This window comes from Mauremys reevesii, linkage group 6 (genome assembly GCF_016161935.1).
Source record: "Mauremys reevesii isolate NIE-2019 linkage group 6, ASM1616193v1, whole genome shotgun sequence".
NCBI lineage: Eukaryota > Metazoa > Chordata > Testudines > Geoemydidae > Mauremys > Mauremys reevesii.
The window spans coordinates 118,354,773-118,374,897 of NC_052628.1; the positions used below are offsets into that span (position 1 = coordinate 118,354,773).

At 46.7% G+C, this 20,125-nt stretch overlaps 1 protein-coding gene across 1 annotated transcript in view; it reads left to right on the forward strand.

The window, feature by feature from the left end:
* DGKQ (diacylglycerol kinase theta) overlaps positions 1-20,125 on the forward strand; it is a gene marked incomplete at its 5' end in the record, with an annotated part of 151,056 nt that overhangs the window by 96,284 nt on the left and 34,647 nt on the right. The window contains 5 exons of the mRNA XM_039542816.1: positions 668-722; positions 2,865-2,926; positions 3,238-3,388; positions 4,393-4,431; positions 12,455-12,570. Coding sequence (XP_039398750.1) covers positions 668-722; positions 2,865-2,926; positions 3,238-3,388; positions 4,393-4,431; positions 12,455-12,570 — 423 coding nt within the window. The remainder of the gene's footprint in view (positions 1-667; positions 723-2,864; positions 2,927-3,237; positions 3,389-4,392; positions 4,432-12,454; positions 12,571-20,125) is intronic.

A 20,125-nucleotide genomic window follows, 5' to 3' on the forward strand; every position in this document is an offset into this window, starting at 1 on the left:
TTTTGCTTCAAGAGTATGGATCTGTGGTGTCAATAGCTGTTTGATAATTAATATAACTTGTTAGTGAAGTCTGCTTCCATTGGTTGGTCTGATGGGCCAGTGTCTTTCACCTGATTGGCCATTTGTGAGAGCTGTGTACCATTCCCCATTCTGCTCCCTTTGGCAAGATCATCCATGTGGAAATGTTTTAATAGCCCCATTGGCTGCTGAGTGGGGAGAGTTAACTATGCTATTCAGCAGCTGTCTCTCCAGTTGATTTATGGGTTGCGTTGGTAGCTAAGAAATGGGGAAGTTTGAGGCTTTGTGAAGGAGAGACAACGGAAATGGAAAGGGAAGGTTTTTCCAGAGAAGGAAAAGTACAATTCAGTATCTGTCATTGTGGTTTTCTTCTGTGGGTGGAAAAAGACAAACTTTTGAGCTCCACAGAACTCTTCTTGAGGCTTTGACCCGAAGAAGAGCTCTGCGGAGCTCCAAAGGTTTCCTCTTCCACCAAAAGAAGCGGTCCAGTAAAAGATATTACCTCACCCAGCTTGTGTCTCAAGTTAATTTAAGGTATTTAATTTTCTTGTGCCTGTTAATATTATAATGTAACCACTAAAAGAATACAAAACTCTGGCAAATTTATTACCTATTAAAATGTACATCTAAATGTGTTGTCTCTTGGCAGACGGAATGCCTCCAGAATTTCAAACTTCTAGAAGTACTTATGGGCAGTAAGCAAGGTAAATCAAGTGTTGTTTGCTTTTCTAGTCCAATGAATAACTGTAGTTGAGTCCTGTAGTATTCATTTGTATATTTTAATGTTAATACATCCATGTTTAATTTTTACAGTTGATCCTTCAATAACTGACAGATTCTTGGTGTATAATTATGCTGAAAAATGTTGAAATATTGAATCAGAAATGCTTTTTTTTTTAATTGTCACCATAGATTTTGTGTTTAGTACTTTACTCTCCCTTCTTTGTACTAAAAGAAAACACATGCCAAGGTTGTTTTCCAAAGAGATGTGCAAATATGAGATTTTTCAGGTTAGTGGCCAAACCAAAAAAGCTATGGAGGGATGGGGGAATCAGTTCAAGTCGAACCAAAATGGAGTTTTTGTTTTGTTTTTTCCCCCCCTCCCCCTGACAAAAAGCAAAAGTTGAAAAAATAGTTTTGGGTTGAAAGTTTTGTTTTGTTTTTGAAGGCTTTAATTTTTTTTAAAGAAAATAGTGAAATTCCAAAACAAAAAGTTGAAACATTTCATTTCAGAAATGCTGAAACAAACTCTTTTGAAGTTACTTAAAATTTTTATTTGACCGAAACAATTTGCTGAAATTGACCCGAATTTAATTGTTTTGGTTGACACCAATCTGTATTTTTTCAGTGGAAAAAATTATTTGCATGAGAATTTCACCCAGCTGTCTAATTTTCTGATGCATACTTACCCACTGGTGAAAAGGACTGTTTTTTTGGGAGATGCTCTTTGAAGGCAGCTGTTACTTAATTGGGGTCAATAACTTTGCTATTAAAGCAGACCACACACAGGCCAGTGCAGAGAAGCTTTTCGGTGCTGCTGTTTGGCTGTATCTATTCCATAAATAAACCAAGAATTTGAGTTCGCGGACACATAGGGCCGGATGCTCGGATCCCTATAGCGGCTGTGTTGCTCTGGTTGGAGGGATGGCCTGGTGGTGAAGAGGCTAGACTCCTGATCTGGGTTCAGCCTCTAGGGTTAGGTCTACAGAGCTCCGCACGGCCTAGCCTACCCAAGCTAGCTTGAATCCAGCTCGTGTGGGTAGCAGCTGTAGTGAAGACAGCCCAGTGCTGGCTTCAGTGCAAGTAATACCAGGCTGGTGTGGACCCTGGCTATGCATTTGGCTCACTAGCCTGAGCTGAAGCCCACGATGCGTTGTCTTCACTGCTCTTGCTAGTTGCACTAGCCAGAGTCGAGCTAGCTCAGAGAGGCTAGTACCATGTGTTGCTTTTGCTGCATAGACATACCTAGGGGAGCTTGGGGTTAAGCTTGTGCTGCTAACCTTAGTAAAAAGCAGAGGTGCTGTGTCTTCACTGAGGTATTACAGGAATAGCGAACCCGAGTTCGAAATACCTTTTATTTTCAGTGGAGATGGACCCTGAGTGACTTGCCCAAGGTGTTTCACTCTCTCTGTATTTATTCCAGTTCCCAGTCTGTACAGTGGCAGGATAAATTAAAGCGTATGAAGCACTAGATTACTCTTGTGATGGAGGCCATAGAAATACTTAGGTAGAGTTTTAACATATGATTGTAACTTTCTCTTGTTTCCCTTATAACCATAATGAATTATATAATCATAGACTTCATCAAATTATTTCATCACAGAGCCCTGGAAATGGGGTTTATGTTTTGCATGTTCCTTCTGCTGATTATTTGGTTTTGCAACAGTAGAGTAAAAGGGCTATTGTTTAGGTCATGCATAAACTGCATCTGTTTGCCACAATGGTAATGTATTGAAATGTTGTGATTAGTGTTTTCTTTTTTTATCTGTCAGGATGAGTCATGTTTTTCCCAATCATCTGCTTTCAAATACAGTAATTAGTTTGTTACCAGAGTATTGTTTGGTTGTGATTAGCGGCAAAATGGTGGCGGTCCAGAAGGGTACTTAAAAGCTTTGTGCAAATTAACAGTAGTGCAATTTAAAGCCTCTTCAGAGTTTTGCTGCTGAATATGGCTTGTAGCTTGTGTGTTCATATTTCTACTTGTGTTTAATATTAAAGAAAGTGGTAAAACATAGGTCAAGGCATTAATTTGCCTGAAACAGTCATTTTTATTTGCTTTTTCTTTGAGTTATGTAATAATTCAGACTTTTTACAGAAAAACACTATCATTGCTTTTGTTTCTCTAGTTCAGCGAATGGTGCTGGATGACCAGGAGATGATCCTTAGCAGACTTAGGGACATAAGAAAGGTAAACAAGTAAAGAAAGAATCAATCTGATTTGTGCTTTCTGATCAGTTGGGGGTAATTTTTTTCTCAGTTTCTGGGTAATTTTAATTTTCATTAAACTGAGTAGCTGCAGCTTCTACATAAGCTCATAAACAGAACAGTCAGGTTTTAGAGCGTAAGTTTTTGTAATTTGTAATTCTTTCTGAGCACAAAGTTCTGGTAGCGAGTGGCATTGCTTCAGAGCCACATTGATTTTTTTTTTCATGACATTGTGTGCTTTCCCCTGCTATATAACGTGTTGTAGCATGACTGGTTCTGATTTCCTTTTTCTAGACTTCAATACGTCAGATGAATCAAACAAGATTTTACATTATAGAAAATAATAAATCTGTCGTGCGGGTAAATTTGTTTGTGGGTGGCTTGCCACCTCAGCTCTCTGCTGAAGAATACACTAACATCCTCAAGGATGACTTAGCTATCAAAAGTAAGTCAAATAGTATTATCTTTGGACTACGAGGACTTGATTTCACTGTCTATTCCTATGTAGAGAATAACATGCTATAGTAAAATTGTTCCTTCTCTTCCAATTTTGCTTATGTATGTTTGTGACCTCTTTGTTGGCAGATGTCTTGCAAATATCACTATTTTTTTTCTTACGTTTTATCTGAAATAGTGACATTTTTCCTCTCTCTTTATCTTCAGAGCTCTGCAAATCTGCAGATATCTGCTTTATATCCGCAGGTCATTTTTGCGACTGTGATGCAGATACAAATTTTGTATCTGCGCAGAGCTGTATTTATCTCAACATACTGATGGTTCTGTGTAAAGGTTCTGGGTCGCCTTTATATATATTTGGTTACACTGACCTTTTAAGTCATTTTTCTAAAAGTATTATTACTTTCTGTTTAAACGACACAGGTGAATTCTAATTGAGTGCATTCTCTTTAAAAGTAACCAGCTGAAAGTCAGTTTTTTATCAAAGAATATATAAGATTATATTAATCGTTTCCCAAGAATACTACCTGGGATTTAACTTCCTTTAAGAAGGTAGATTGAGTGACGTTAACAGATACATTAACGCTACCTGTCATATGGCGTGTGTGCTATATTAGTTCAAATTGTGGCAACACAATTTAATTCAAAAGTGAAAAGGGGGAGTACATTTAACAATTTTGTCTTTATTGCAGCTAATATATTCTGTCTACACTACTGAAAATTCACTTTGTACCTTTCTACAGTAAACAAATTTATCTTTTCATATACCTTTTACTTTTCAAAGTTAAACACCGGCGGAATTTGTCTTCTACTTGTACAAAGTTTAAAAAACAACCACCAACTTTAAGGTGACTTTGGAAGAGGGAAAGTGTTAATTGGGGATGCTGTCTGTTTTTTGCGGTTTTAAAAAGTTTTTTATTTGAAATCAGTGCTTTTAATATTTACTGTTCATCTACCCAAAGTCTGAAGTACACTCTCTTTTCATCTTTGCAGCAAATCTGCTTTCTTTGAGTCATGTTTACTCAATGCAAGGTAAGCCTCTAACATTTTAAACTAAGTTCAGTATTGTAAAAACATACCAATTCAGTCACATGCTAAAAGCTCGAAGATGAAAGAATATATTAGAGATCTTATCATCTAAACAGAAAGTCTTTAAAAATCAGATGTAAAACATCGTAGCATATTTATATAAGCCACAATATATTTTATTAGAACTTTCTTTTTTATAAGGTAGCTTCATTCCTTTTATGAATGTGATGAAGTTTTTTCTGTTAAAAGTGAGTTTTGAATGTTAATTTCAAGTAGCTAGAAGAGTCAGTTGTTGCAGGCAATACTATATATCCTCTTCTCATTTTGTTCTTTTAAAAAATAAGGTATTAGAATTTGTTTCTGTTGTTAAACTTAAAAAAATGGATTCTTCTTCGAGTGATTGCTCCTATGCATTCCAGTTAGGTGTGCGCGCTGCGCGTGCACGGCATCTCGAAACTTTTTTACCCTAGCAACACCAGCGGGCCGGCTGGCGCCCCCTGGAGTGGCGCCGCCATGGTGCGAGTTATATACCCCAGCTGGCCCGTCCGCTCCTCAGTTCCTTCTTACCGCCCGTGACGGCCAGTTGGAACTGTGGAGTGCTCTTCGTTCTCCACGACCCTAGCTCTCGCTTCTTATTTGTATATAGTTAGTTTAGTGTTAGTTTAACAGTTATTTAGTTAGATAATTAGTGTAAATAGATAAGGTAAAAGGGGGGGGGGTTCCCCTTTTGCCTCACCCGGTGCGGGCTCATGCCCAAGGCACCGGGCTTTAAGCCCTGCGCGGCGTGCCAGAGGCCTATGCCCATCAGTGACCCGCACGACGCCTGTCTCCGTTGCCTGGGCGAAGGGCACAGAACAGACAAGTGTTCGATCTGTTCTACTTTTAAACCGCGGACCCGGAAAGAGCGGGATATCCGCTTGAAGCAGATCTTGATGGAGGCGTCGCTTCAGCCATCGGCACCGTCCGCGCCGGCACCGAGTCGCTCCAGCTCCGTGGCACCGCCAATTCAGAAAGCGGTTACGAAGTCTCGGCACCGCTCACTTTCACCCTCGAAGAAGCAGAGGCTGGCGAAGGCACTGGCTCAGGTTCGCACTGAGGACTCTGCCAAAGCGGTTGCGCAGCCTGCGGCCCCCGCGGTGCCCGTGCACAAGCTGTGCACCGGACCTTTGACTCCGGCGCCGCAAGGCCCGTCGAGTCCGGCGCCGCCACGCTCCCCGGTGCCGTCCGTGGTTGAGCCCCGGCTGCCATCAACGCCGGAGACATTTGCCTCCGCGCGAGAGCTGATTCAGCTCATAGAGGCACCAGGCCTCCGCCCCCCGGCACCGCCGGTGCGGGCTGTCGTGTCGGCGGGAAAGCCGGCCAGAATGACCCGGCCACCGTCCCTGGACAGGCAACATGGACGACGCACCCGATCCCGGTCTCGTTCCCGGTCCTACGGCAGGTCTCCGTCCCGTCGCTCGCCATCGCGGTACCGATCGCCGTCGAAACGTTGGTCGCAGTCCCGGTACCGCTCGTCATCGCGGTACCGGTTGTACTCCCGACGCCGCACGAGGTCCCGGTCGCCGGCGCGTCGGCACCGTCAGAGATCGCCGTCCCGGCACCGCGACTCGTGTGAGCGTTCACGGCACCGGAGGTCTCAGTCCCGGTCGAGCTCCCGGCACCGGTCGAGTTCCCGGCACCGGTCGCGCTCCCGGCACCGTGACGGACGTCACTCCCGGTCGCCTTCCCGGTACCGAACAGAACAACATCGCTCTTCCCTGCCATCCGGGGACGGACTGCCTCAGTCTGCAGCGCACTCTGTGAGCGCCTCGGCTCCTCCATGGCCATCTCGGCCCGCGTCGGTCGCTTCTGGCACGGAAGGATACGGACTCCTGCCACTTACCCCACAAGGCCATCCTCAAGGGGCACAGCCGTGGGGCTTCTGGGTTCCATGGGCCCAGTATGAGACTCAGGGGGTGCCCTTTCCACCAAGGCCTCCCGCGTCCGAGCGCAGGGTTCCAGAGGCGACAATAACCCGACTGGCCCCTTCGCCACCGGCTGCAGATGCTATACCGTCGGAGTCCCAGGGCCACGCGCAGCCCGCCCCCCCCGACGAGCACGCAGCGGACCCCTCTTCGGAGGCGGTCGTCCAGGGCTTGTCCTCCTCGTCCTCGCCGGATGAAGCGGTGGCCGGCGCGGCGACAAAGGAGCCTCCACCCATCGATGTAAAGGCTCACCAAGTCCTCCTTCGCCGCGTGGCAACGGCTATGGCCCTGCCGATAGAGGAGGTACAGGAAGACGAGGACCCCATTACAAATGTTGTTGTGGCAGACATGCCGGTGCGAGTTGCGCTGCCTTTTGTACGCACAGTGCAAAAGAATGCGACCACTATCTGGCAGACGCCTGCGTCCGTGCCTCCTACAGCCCGTGGCGTTGAACGAAAGTACTCTGTCCCTCCCACGGGCTATGAATATTTGTACACGCATCCGACCCCGGACTCCCTGGTAGTCCAGTCGGTTAATGATAGGGAACGGCACGGCCAACCGGCCCCTGCGCCCAAATCAAAGGACGCACGGCGTATGGACCTCCTAGGCCGAAAGGTCTATTCCGCTGGAGGCCTACAAATGAGGATAGCCAATCAGATGGTTCTCTTCGGTCTTTTAAAGTGAGCTTTAGCTCACAAAAGCTCATGCTAAAATAAATTTGTTAGTCTTTAAGGTGCCACAAGTACTCCTGTTTTTTTTGATATCTTGACGTCCCTGGCGAAATTTACTGAGCTCCTGCCGACAGCCTCCCGCCAGGAGTTCGCGGCGATGTTGGAGGAGGGGAGGCGGTCGTCTAGATCCTCCATCACAGCCGCCCTCGACGCTGCGGATTCAGGTGCTAGGACCTTGGCCTCCGGTGTAACAATGCGGCGTATTGCCTGGCTGCAGTCTTCCACCCTGCCGCCAGAGGTCCAATATACACTACGGGACCTACCCTTCGACACAAAGGGGCTTTTCTCAGAAAAGACGGATTCTCGAATCCAGACTTTGAAGGACGGCCGTATTGCGATACGTACTCTAGGCATGCATACGCCGGCGACGCAGCGCAGGCCCTTCCGTCCACAGCCCTCCCGACCGACCTATCAGTCTCGGTATCGACCTTACAATAGCCGACGACCGGCCCAAAATCGCCGTCGTCCGTCCGGCAACCGCCGCAACCAGGGCCAGGCCGCTTCCAAGGCCCCTCAGGGGGCCAAGCAGGCCTTTTGATGGGACACTCGAGGACGGCCCATCACTCTCCCTACCGGATCCTTCCCCGTTATTTTACAACCGCCTTTCCCATTTCTTTTCGGCGTGGTCCCAATTAACAACAGACAACTGGGTACTTCAAACAGTCCAGTCGGGATACCGCCTGCAATTTCTTTCGCCCCCTCCTTCCCTCCCACCCACCCTCCCTGTCCCTCTTCAGGGACCCCTCTCACGAGCAAGTTCTCTTACAAGAGGTCCAGACTCTGTTGAGCGTGGGTGCCATAGAAGCAGTGCCTCAAGACAGGCGGGGCAGGGGATTCTACTCCTGTTACTTTCTCATCCCCAAAGCGAAAGGGGGGCTGCGTCCTATCCTGGACCTTCGCGAGCTGAACAAGTACCTGCTCAAGCCCAAGTTTCGCATGGTCATCCTGGGGACCATCATTCCCTCTCTGGATCCGGGAGACTGGTTTGCCGCCCTCGACATGAAGGACGCGTACTTCCATGTCGCAATCTACCCTCCCCATCGTCGTTACCTTCGGTTTGTGGTCAATGACACCCACTACCAGTTCGCCGTGTTGCCGTTCGGACTTTCCACCGCCCCGAGGGTGTTTACTAAATGCATGGCGGTAGTCGCCGCAGCCCTCCGACGTCGTCAGATGCACGTTTACCCATATCTGGACGACTGGCTGGTTCGAGGTCAGTCCCGGCAACTTGTGATGGACCAGATGGCAGAAATCCTGTCTCTCTTTCAGCGGCTCGGTCTTCTCATCAACGCCGAGAAGTCCACTTTGATTCCGACACAGCGGGTGGAGTTCATCGGCGCGGTCCTCGACTCCACAGTGGCCAGAGCCTGTCTCCCTAGCGCTCGACACCAGACGATGGTCTCCATCATCCGGGACCTCGTCGCCTTCCCTACCACGACGGTGCGCTCCTGCCTCCGCCTCCTGGGACACATGGCGTCGTGCACGTATGTCACCGAGTACGCGCGGCTCCACCTTCGTCCGTTCCAGTCGTGGCTTGCGTCGGTGTACCGGCCACATCGGGACCCCATCGACATGGTGGTCACGGTCGCCAGGACGACCCTCGAATCTCTCAACTGGTGGCTCAACCCGGAGGTCGTGTGTGCCGGAGTCCCGTTCCACCCTCCTCGCCCGTCCGTCACTCTGACCACGGATGCCTCAGCACTCGGTTGGGGGGCCCACCTGGGAGATCTCCACACGCAGGGCCTGTGGTCTCCCCAGGAGCTCGCCCTGCACATCAATGTTCGCGAGCTGCGCGCCATCCGCCTGGCCTGTCACACCTTCTGCGCCCACCTTCAACGCCGATGTGTGACAGTATTCACGGACAACACCACCGCGATGTTCTACGTGAACAAGCAGGGCGGAGCCCGCTCCTCCCCCCTCTGCAAGGAAGCGATACTCCTGTGGGACTTCTGCGTGACCCACTCAATTCGCCTGGAAGCGTCCTTTCTTCCGGGAGTGCAGAACACGCTGGCCGACCATCTCAGCAGGTCGTTCCTCTCCCACGAGTGGTCCCTCCGTCCAGATGTCGTCTGCACAATCTTCCGGAGGTGGGGGTTTCCCCAAGTAGACCTATTCGCCTCCAGAGAGAACAGGAAGTGCCACCTGTTTTGTTCATACCAGGGTCGCTCGCCAGGTTCCCTGTCGGACGCCTTCCTTTACCCCTGGACGGGTCGCCTCCTCAACGCCTTCCCTCCGTTCCCGCTCGTGCACCGAGTGTTCCTGAAGCTCCGGAGGGACAGAGCCCACGTCATTCTGGTAGCGCCGGCCTGGCCGAGGCAGCACTGGTACACCCTGCTGCTCGAGCTCTCCGTTCGGGAACCCATCCCCCTTCCGTTGTGGCCGGACCTCATCACCCAGGATTTCGGCAGACTCCGCCATCCGAACCTGCAGTCCCTCCATCTTACAGCTTGGTACCTGAGTGGCTGACCCACGCGGAGAGGGACTGTTCTGCAGCGGTTCGACAAGTCCTGCTCGAGAGCAGAAAGCCTTCCACTCGCTCCACTTACCTAGCGAAGTGGAAAAGGTTTGCACTCTGGTGTGATCATCGAGGTCTTAATCCATTCCTGGTCCCGGTCCCTACCATCCTGGACTACCTCTGGCACCTTAAGGAGCAAGGTCTGGCGGTCTCCTCCTTAAGAGTTCACCTGGCGGCAGTATCTGCCTTTCGTCCCTCCGTGGAAGGTCGGTCCATCTTCTCGAACCAGATGGTTTCCCGCTTCATCAAGGGCCTGGACCGCTTGTACCCGCCGGTGCGGCGCCCTGCCCCGACCTGGGATTTGAACCTCGTGTTGGCCAAGCTGATGGGTCCTCCGTTCGAACCCTTAGCCACGTGCTCCCTGCTCTACCTCTCTTGGAAGACGGCCTTCCTCGTTGCCATTACATCAGCGAGGCGAGTTTCTGAGCTTCGCGCTCTAACGGTTAACCCACCATACACGGTCTTCCATGGGGACAAGGTCCAGCTTCGCTCTCATCCGGCCTTCCTCCCGAAGGTGGTGTCAGCTTTCCATCTCAACCAGGAGATCTTCCTCCCGGTGTTCTTCCCGAAGCTGCATGCCTCGCCTCGGGAATAGCAGCTGCATACCCTCGACGTCCGCAGAGCGCTCGCTTTCTACATCGAGCGGACGAAGCCCTTCCGGCGTTCGCCCCAGCTGTTCGTAGCGGTTGCTGACCGCATGAAGGGAGAGCCGATATCCTCCCAGCGGATTTCCTCCTGGGTCACTGCGTGTATCCGGACCTGCTACGAGCTGGCTCCCGTACCACCAGGCCGCGTCACTGCACACTGCACTCGGCGAGGCGCACGCCTCATCTGTTGCCTTCCTGGCCAATGTTCCGATCCAGGACATCTGTCGAGCGGCCACCTGGTCTTCGGTCCACACCTTCGCCTCCCACTACGCGTTGGTGCAGCAGTCTCGAGATGACGCAGCCTTCGGTTCCACGGTATTATACTCCGCCACGTCTCACTCCGACCCCACCGCCTAGGTAAGGCTTGGGAATCACCTAACTGGAATGCATAGGAGCAATCACTCGAAGAAGAAAAGACGGTTACTCACCTGTAGTAACTGTTGTTCTTCGAGATGTGTTGCTCCTATCCATTCCAGACCCGCCCTCCTTCCCCACTGTCGGAGTAGCCGGCAAGAAGGAACTGAGGAGCGGGCGGGCCGGCTGGGGTATATAACTCGCGCCATGGCGGCGCCACTCCAGGGGGCGCTAGCCGGCCCGCCGGTGTTGCTAGGGTAAAAAAGTTCCGAGATGCCGTGCACGCGCGGCGCGCACACCTAACTGGAATGGATAGGAGCAACACATCTCGAAGAACAACAGTTACTACAGGTGAGTAACCGTCTTATTTCAAGCTCAGTGTTTCACAGATCAAGCATTTTGGTTTTAATAAATACATTGGAGGGGATGAGGCTAATCTGTTATCTTTGGAAAATTCTTACTTTAGTTTGTTAGATACTCTTCCACTGAACACACACGTTTTCTTTGAGATGTTGCTTTGCTGCTGGTGTTAAAGAATGAGGTTTATTTCATCCTGGGGTGAAGGAAATTGGGGGAGTAAGAAACACCTCCAAAACCCCTGGAACATTTAACATCAGGAGTGCTGCAACCTGACAGCTACGCATCTGTATTCTTAGTATCCTCAACCATGAAATAGAAAAGACTTCCTGTGGCTTTTAGCCATCTGCCACCAAATGATGATTCATAAAAGCTTATTTTTAAATGTATTGTCCAGTCTCAGTTTCAAATGACTTTATTAATGGGGTGTCAGTGACTTCATTTGGGAGGTTAAGGCCTACAGTACTGTGGAATAATGTTCAGAAAATGTTCCTGATACCCTGTTGAGATACTCCTTTGCCCAGTTGCATTCCATTAACTCATACCAAAAAGCCCATGTTTACTGCCGAGGTACCAGTTATACCCCTGTGAGGCTGGGAAACACTGATGTTTTCCCTCATAAAGACCATTGGAACCCCCTGGGAAGTTTTTGAACAACTCCTTTCCCTTTTTTGTATTTGCAGCATGGAAAATAATTGTAGATTATGATCCTCCTCTTACCCATAGTTTGTTTTAAATCCAGTTTACATGTAGGTGTTTTACAGAGATCGCTGCTCATGAATTAATCCATGTAATCATTTTTATTGCTGTTTGAAGTTGGTTCAGTTCCTTAATATTTTTCTATTTCCGAGACTCTCACAATGGGGTGGGAAGCTCTAGCTGGGAGTCGGACCTTCCTGAACCATGGTATGATGGCTCGTAGGAAACAGCCAACATTCCATGGATTTTTTTCTTGTAGGCATGATACTGTTTTGCAAGCTCATAACTAACCTGTTATCCATCATGCTTCCTTATTTTGTTTGGCATTATTGGTTCCAATATTTCATTCACACTAAATATCTGATTTCTTTTGCCTGAATTTTTTTTCTTACTAGATGGATTTTTTCCCAACCTGCTCAGATATCTACACTCCTTTTATATTATTTCTCTGACCACTCTAATTTTTGTAATACCCCGTCAGTTTTGCCCAGAACTACTTAGTGTGGATCTTTCTCAGCAATGTTCCCAGGTGGTTTGGTTTGGTTTTTCCTTTGTTTTCTGTGTTGGTGGATTTTTGAATTAAATACAAATAGGACTTTGCATTCTTGGTAACCAGTTTATTGCAGTGGATGACTTTCGTATATTCTTAAGTACCATAAAACAATTTTCTTTCATGGTAATCTTTTTTCCCCTTACCTTAACTTCATATTAAGCTAGTTTATTTCCAAGTAAAGAATCACTTAAATACATTTGTTACAGGTGCTGTTGTACTTGAAATGTCTTGTTTTTCTGAAGCTGAAAGAATATATATGCTAGCTAAAGATACAACGGTCAATGACAAACAGCTTACTGCCGCTGTGATTCCTGAAGTTCTGGTAAGAACTTTACATTACATCCTGTGTATGAAAAAGCCAGACTCTCTTCTGAGAGAGTGTGGAGTGAAAATTGTTTGGTATTTGAAGGGACAAAAATAGACGGAAATTGAGCTTTTGTAAACATTAGGATAAAGAAGAGAGAGCGAGCCTGCACTGTATGTCCCTGATGTCCATCTGTGTATGAATGGCTGCTTGTTACTGTTGATACTGATTGTGAAGTGCTGGATGGTGATGTGAGAGTCGTTACAAAGCTATAAAGGTGTGAAAAGCAATTTTAATTCTTTTCCCTAAATTCTTTCCACTATCACTGAAATTCAATGGAATCCCTTTACTTTGAATAGCAATTTGCTGTAGCATCTACATTGAAGTTACTTCAATGTTTAAACGTGGTTCCTGGGTAGTTCTGGGATAGACCTGCCTACTCTTGGGTGATCTCCCCTTTGCCGAGTGGCTGAATTCCCTTGTTTGGGAGAGGGGAGGGAGTGCACATGCACGTTTACCAGCTTATACCCTGTATACTGTCAAGTATCAGAGGGGGAGCCGTGCTAGTCTGGATCTGTAAAAGCAGCAGAGAGTCTTGTGGCACCTTATAGACTAACAGACGTATTGGAGCATGAGCTTTCGTGGGTGAATACCTGCATCCGACGAAGTGGGTATTCACCCACAAAAGCTCATGCTCCAATACGTCTGCTAGTCTATAAGGTGCCACAGGACTCTGCTGCCTGTATTCTGTATTGTTGGGCTGCTTCCCAGGGGGAGTCTTGTCACCCTCTCCCTCCTGAGGGAGGAACAGGAGGGCCAAGGAATCTTAGGGTCAGCCTGGACTCTAGCACACTGCATGGTGGTGTGGTCCCAGAGCCCAAGCCCAAACATCTACACCGCAATTAAACAGCCGATTAGCCAAAGCCCCATGAGCCTGGGTCTGCTGGCATGGGCCAGCCACGGGGGTCTAATTGCATTGCAGACATACGCTTTGTTTCTTCTTCGAGTGACTTCTACATGTTCTTACTCATGGGATGGCTGACGGTGCAGCCTGGCCATGGCTGTAAATGGGCAGAGTTCATTCTGAGTCTGGTTGCAGGTGAAATCACCTTCTTTTTTATATCTAGAACCAGGGGCGGCTCTAGGCACCAGCAAACCAAGCTGGTGCCTAGGGCGGCCAAATCTAGGGGGCGGCAGGCTGGGCCGGTGGACCTGCCGCAGTCATGCCTGCGGGAGGTCCACCGGAGCCGCGGACGACCGGACCTGCCGCAGGCATGACTGCGGAGGGGGCGCTTGTCTCGCGGCTCGCCTGGACCTCCCGCAGGCATGACTGCGGCAGCTCAAGCGGAGCCGCCAGACCCACGAACCGTCCGCAGCCGTGACCGCGGGAGGTCCGGTGGAGCTCCCGCAGTCATGCCTGCGGCAGGTCCGCTCGTCCCGGGGCTCCGGTGGACCTGCCGCGGGAGCTCAACCGGAGCCGCGGGAAGAGGGGACCCGCCGCGGGACCGAGGAAGGGCGGCGCAGCACACCGCGCTGCCTGGGGCAGCCTATTTTCTAGAGCCGCCCCTGTCTAGAACTAATGACGTCATCAAATATTTCAACTATAATTGCCTACTAAATTAATCTATAGTCATTAGCTGACCTCTCTAGCATTCCAGTAAACAGTACAAAAAGTAGGTTAAGATGAAGCTGCTATCTTTCTTTAAAGCCATTGAAATATGTCACCTTGCAGAGAGTCTGTTTCTTTGCTCTTCCCGAGGCTGGAAATGCAGAAGGCTAGATGCTTTCCCTGGAAGGAAGGTGCATCATGTGCTGTTTTGTGGCAACTCTGACTGGTACTTAGGATGGGCTCTGGGGAAGTTTTTTTTAAAGGGCCCTGCCTGAAAGAGAAATGGAAGAGAGTTAACGCAATGCTGTGCTTTTTAGCCCAGACAAAGTGAGAGTTCTGTGGTAAAGTTTATGACATAAGTCATTTACTTTGTTACAGTTTAATATCCGTAATTCAGTAAACTTCAGTGAAATACTCTTAATGAAGTGATGTGGTGGATTCTTCATCACTTGAAGACTTTAGAAGAGGATTGGTTGTCTTCCTAAAAGACATACTGTAGCTCAAGCAGAAGTTGTGGGCTAGGTGCAGGAATCATTTGGTGAAATTCCCTGGCCTGTGTTGTGCAGGAGGTCAGAATAGATGATCCTAAAGGTCCTTTCTGGTCTTAAAATCTGTGACTCTATGGAAGTGCTTTATTTGGTACTGATTGACCAACAACTTTTCTGCTCCAAACTGCAAGTCATCTCAGAAAATATCGATTGACTTGAAAAGGACAGCATGTCATCTTCTTTGTGCCGCCAAATAAATATTCCTAACAATGTTTTCAATTTGTAATAGCTTTCAGATTCTAACAGGCTATTGGGGTGAGGTGGGGGAAAGCAGTTCAGCGAAGTTATTTTAAAACAGCAGAGTGGATGTAGGACCTAGATAAAAAAAAAAATGTGGCGTGATCATTTTCTGCAAAGCCATCAGAAAGCATACAACTGATATAACATATCCTCTTTCCAGAGATGTGTTGATATCCTCAGCACTGCAGCTAAATAAAATGATGATGTTAGTTTCAAGATTCTTTAGAATTACAGAAAAAAAATCAATGTTTGCCGAATTATACAAAATTAATAGGAAAAAATGTACGTTTCTATGAAGGTAATGCAAACAATGGCTTAAAATAAAAGAATCTTTGTTTAAAGTTGCTTTTGAAATAATGTAGATAATGTGACAGCAGTTATGAAACAGAGCATAAATCACAGATGTCTTTGTGTAAGTCTATAAAGAGTATTGTGTAGTTATTAAAAAGGAACAGTGCTATAACCACCTACAAATCTGAAGTCCTCCACTTATATAGAAGAGAAGTTATTAGAATGAGTCATCTTAGACCATTTTTTCTCAAAAATGTGTGCCTTCAAAAAGCTCTATGAAGGGAAACTTTGTGTAGGCATGAAACTAATGACAATCTGAAAGGGCATTTATTTGAAACGTTCTAATTTCTCCCCCCTCCGCACCTCTCCCCCCCCAATCTTTGGAAGCCCCATCCAATACTCCTTCCATGAGCAATATGCCCCATGAAATTACTGGGTATTTTTCTTGAGAAAAAGCGATTTGCTTGTGTTCTAAATCTATATTGGTCTCAAAAGAGAGAAAAACAAAGTTGGTCATTTTTTGGTTATGGGCTTTCACAGGTTAAATAGGTAAGTGCCGGGCAGTTTATTTGACTGTACCCTGAAATGTTTACCTGGCTAGGATAGCTGTGTTTCAGGGTTCCTGACATTATATAGAATAGTGCTGAGCCCTTTGAAATCAGGAATATAGATCTCGATACTTATCCTAAGATGCAAGTTATATCTAGAAACTCTGGGCTCATTGGCACTATGAGGCTGCACTTTTGATAGGTAGGAAGATTTACAATAACTTCTTAAATGATAGAAAATGTATTGCTTCTACTCAGTAATCTCTAAAATGAAACTTATTTTAGTAGTTAACATTGAGCGTTTCAGGCCATCTAACGTGGAAAGTAGCTTACGTTGCTCATTGCTTACCTAGAGTAGAACTTCAAGTAAGATTTTGTTCTTTTTTTTATAATTGTATGTGATCTTTTAGCCCTGCACGCAGCTGTGGGAAATACTTGTATCAAAATTTTGTACTATACCAAACTATATTGTATTTGTTTTTCCTCTGTCACTGTTGTGGGAGTGGGAAGAATTGACTGACTAAAATGAGAATGAAGCAAAATTTAGTCCCAGAAAAGGAATGTGTGGTTTGAAACTGTCACCTTTTCAATTTTGGCCTAACAGTCGTGAGCCAGTTTTGTGAAGTTGTAACTTAATAATAAAAAAAAGCTGCAACGTCTCTAATCTTGAAGGCTAGTTATCATTTGGCATAAAAGTAAACAGTAAAACTTAGTGTCTGCTCTCAAATTTATTCTTTGCATATTATAAAAACAAAACAATTCATTTACTCCATTTGAGATGCCTTTTAAAAATAAAGCCCTGTCCATACTCATGGCTCTTGTGAGCTCTTCATGAAAGTTTGTCTGAGATATATTTTCCCCTTGATTATCTTGATTAAAAATAAAGTTTAAATACAAAATTCATTAGAGTGGTTCTCATTGCTTCTCACACAGACAGACAGGTCGGATTGGCCTACCTCTGTATGTTGTTTCCTTGTCACCTCACCATATTTGACCTATTAGGGATTTTGTAAAATAACATTTATTTCAGAATATTTAAGTAAAATAAAATATTTTGTTCTTTAATTAACATGAGAGCAACAGTACAGCATGTTGCAGAACAACATTTTCTTCTACAGCATATGATGCCCTACTGAGTGCCATTTTATGGCACAAAATATTAGGTTGGAAATGACTGGACAGTGACGGTTCTAAATTTAAAGCACCTTTACAAGGTAACTTTTGCACATTTCTTTCTATAAATAAAAATATCCAGATACTTACAATGGCCCAATTCAGCTGCAAAACCCGCATGCTTCCACAGAGTTATCCTAAATCCCACCTAGAATCATAGGGTTAGAATGGACCGCAAGGGTCATCCAATCCAACCCCCTGCCAAGATGCAGGATTTGTTGTGGCTTGAAACCAGTGGTCCCCAAACTTTTTACCTCACACCGCCTCTTACCCCAGTCCATGCCTGTCCCCCCCACCCCCCGCGCCATGCCTGGGAGCAGGGCCAAGGCTCTGGAAGGGAAGGGGGATGCGGACAAGGGTAAGGGGGCTGAGGCTGGAGTCATAGCTGGGGGCGGGAGTGGTGCCCCAGGTCAGCAGCCCGATCTTGGGCAGGACCAGGGCCACGAGCAGAGTTGGGTTGCGCTCCCTCCCCGTTCCTGTGGGAACTGGCCCAGGTCCCAGCTGCACCCCCCGAACATTCCTGCCAGCCCCCGCCCCCAGATTGGGGGCCTCTGGTCTAAACTCTCCAGGACAGGTAGTTGTTAAGTCCCCTCTTGAAAACCTGCAGTGAAGGAACTTCCGCAACCTCCCTAGGCAGTTTGTTCCACTCTCCTACTGTTCTTACAGTTCGGAAGTTTTTCCTGAGATTTCATCTAAATCTGCTGTGCTGTAGTTTGAACCTGTTGCCTCTTGTCCTGCCCTCTGTGGCAAGAGCGAACAATTTTTCACCATCTTTTTTGTGGCAGCCTTTCAGATATTTAGCAATGGAGCGCTTGTATCCCATTACATCTAGTGTTCTCCTCTGAGTGAAGAGTAGAGATGGCAGATAGATGAGAGAATCACTGGTCAGCAGCTGGTCAAACAGATGTTTGATTAGCACTTTATTTTATTCTACATACTGGGAAAGTTTATCAATTTCTATGTCTGTAGTCAGGGTCTATCGTTAGTCTCTCCAGTAAATACTGAGCAACTGAGAAGACATCAGAAGTACATCTCCAGGCCAGGTTTTTACAGGGCGCTGTAGGGGCAGTACCATCTCATGTGTGTACAGTGCCTAGGCCCCACCACTGATGGGGCTCTGTAGGTGCTGCTGAAGTATACATGTTAATAATAAGGATAATAAACAAATATCAAATTCAGTTGCTGTCTCTTTAAATGGAATTATTTTCCCTTGTGCCATGGATACCTGAACCCTGAATTGCTGGACCTGCATGCAAACTAAAACCTTAAACTAGTTGAATATAATTTTGTTGTGGTGACAAATAACTCTTTAAAAACAAATTTGGAGGGGATAAGGAGTCATGGCTCAAGTGTGAGCCTACGCAAGGAAATAATATGCATAGGAGCCAGTTTGGCCTAAAAATATTGTGCTGAGTCATAAATTGCAGTAAGTGTTTAGACAAATGGGTTCGCCAGCAGAATTTGGCCATCCTGGAGAGCAGAGGCAGTGATAATGCCCCTCATAGCCAGATTATTGCAGTGCGTCCATTCTAGCCTCCCCATCCCATTGCAACATTACAAAAATATACACAAACCTCTACGCAGCCTCTTGTCAGGTGTTACTGACCCGTTAAGTATAAAGTTATGTGAAAGTTACAATATGCTAAGATTACTCCTCTTACCCGGACCGAGGGATATGGGGATCCAAACTCTGGGAATCCTAAGTACCTTTCACACACAGCTGCTACAGAGAATACACATGTAAATGCCTACTTTGATTGCAGAGCTGAGTTTTCTGGTCTGCATCTCCTGGATAAAAACTGCTCCCACCAGAACAAATGGATAAAGTTTGCAGCACAGAACACTTAGTATTCATTTGCTGTTAGGCATTCCATTCTGCCACCACCAGACACAGCTATGCCCGATATTCAGCAGAAATGGGATTAGAATGAATAACAGATCTGTCAGAGCACAAAACTACGGCCTACTAATCTTGACAAATAAAACAACCTGTGGTGACTGCCACAGCATGTAAATCACGCTCCTCCAGCTATCGTTGGGGGGATAAGGAATACATTTCTGACTAAAAACCAGCCAATGAGAAATCCCTCTGCAAATTTCACTTTCAAGCTTCATACCAAAGTCAGGATAAAGAAAAAAATCCTACACGAGACTGTGTGAGTCACATATTCCATTCTACAATGTAACAAACCATAATTCATATTTTCCCATTTGGCCTTCAGTAAGGGATTAAAAAAATTCTCCAGTGCCAGAGTGACCAGTCACATGCCCCAATAACAAAAGGAGACACGTACCTCTTAGAACCGGGTGAAGCTGTGCGTCCAAATACTGACCAGGGTAACCAGTTTGCACGGCTTTCAGAGTAGCAGCCGTGTTAGTCTGTATCCGCAAAAAGAACAGGAGCACTTATGGCACCTTAGAGACTAACAAATTTATTTAAGCATGAGCTTTCGTGAGCTACAGCTCACTTCTTCGGATGCATAGAATCGAACACACAGACAGGAGATATTTATACATACAGAGCAACAAAGAATCCTGTGGCACCTTATAGACTAACAGACTCTGCAGCATGAGCTTTCGTGGGTGAATACCCACTTCTTCAGATGCAAGTGGTGGAAATTTCCAGGGGCAGGTTAATATATGCAAGCAAGAAGCAAGCTAGAGATAACGAGGTTAGTTCAATCAGGGAGGATGAGGCCCTGTTCTAGCAGTTGAGGTGTGAAAACCAAGGGAGGAGAAACTGGTTCTGTAATTGGCAAGCCATTCACAGTCTTTGTTTAATCCTGAGCTGATGGTGTCAAATTTGCAGATGAACTGGAGCTCAGCAGTTTCTCTTTGAAGTCTGGTCCTGAAGTTTTTTTGCTGCAGGATGGCCACCTTAAGATCTGCTATTGTGTGGCCAGGGAGGTTGAAGTGTTCTCCTACAGGTTTTTGTATATTGCCATTCCTAATATCTGATTTGTGTCCATTTATCCTTTTCCTTAGAGACTGTCCAGTTTGGCCGATGTACATAGCAGAGGGCATTGCTGGCATATGATGGCATATATTACATTGGTGGACGTGCAGGTGAATGAACCGGTGATGGTGTGGCTGATCTGGTTAGGTCCTGTGATGGTGTTACTGGTGTAGATATGTGGGCAGAGTTGGCATCGAGGTTTGTTGCA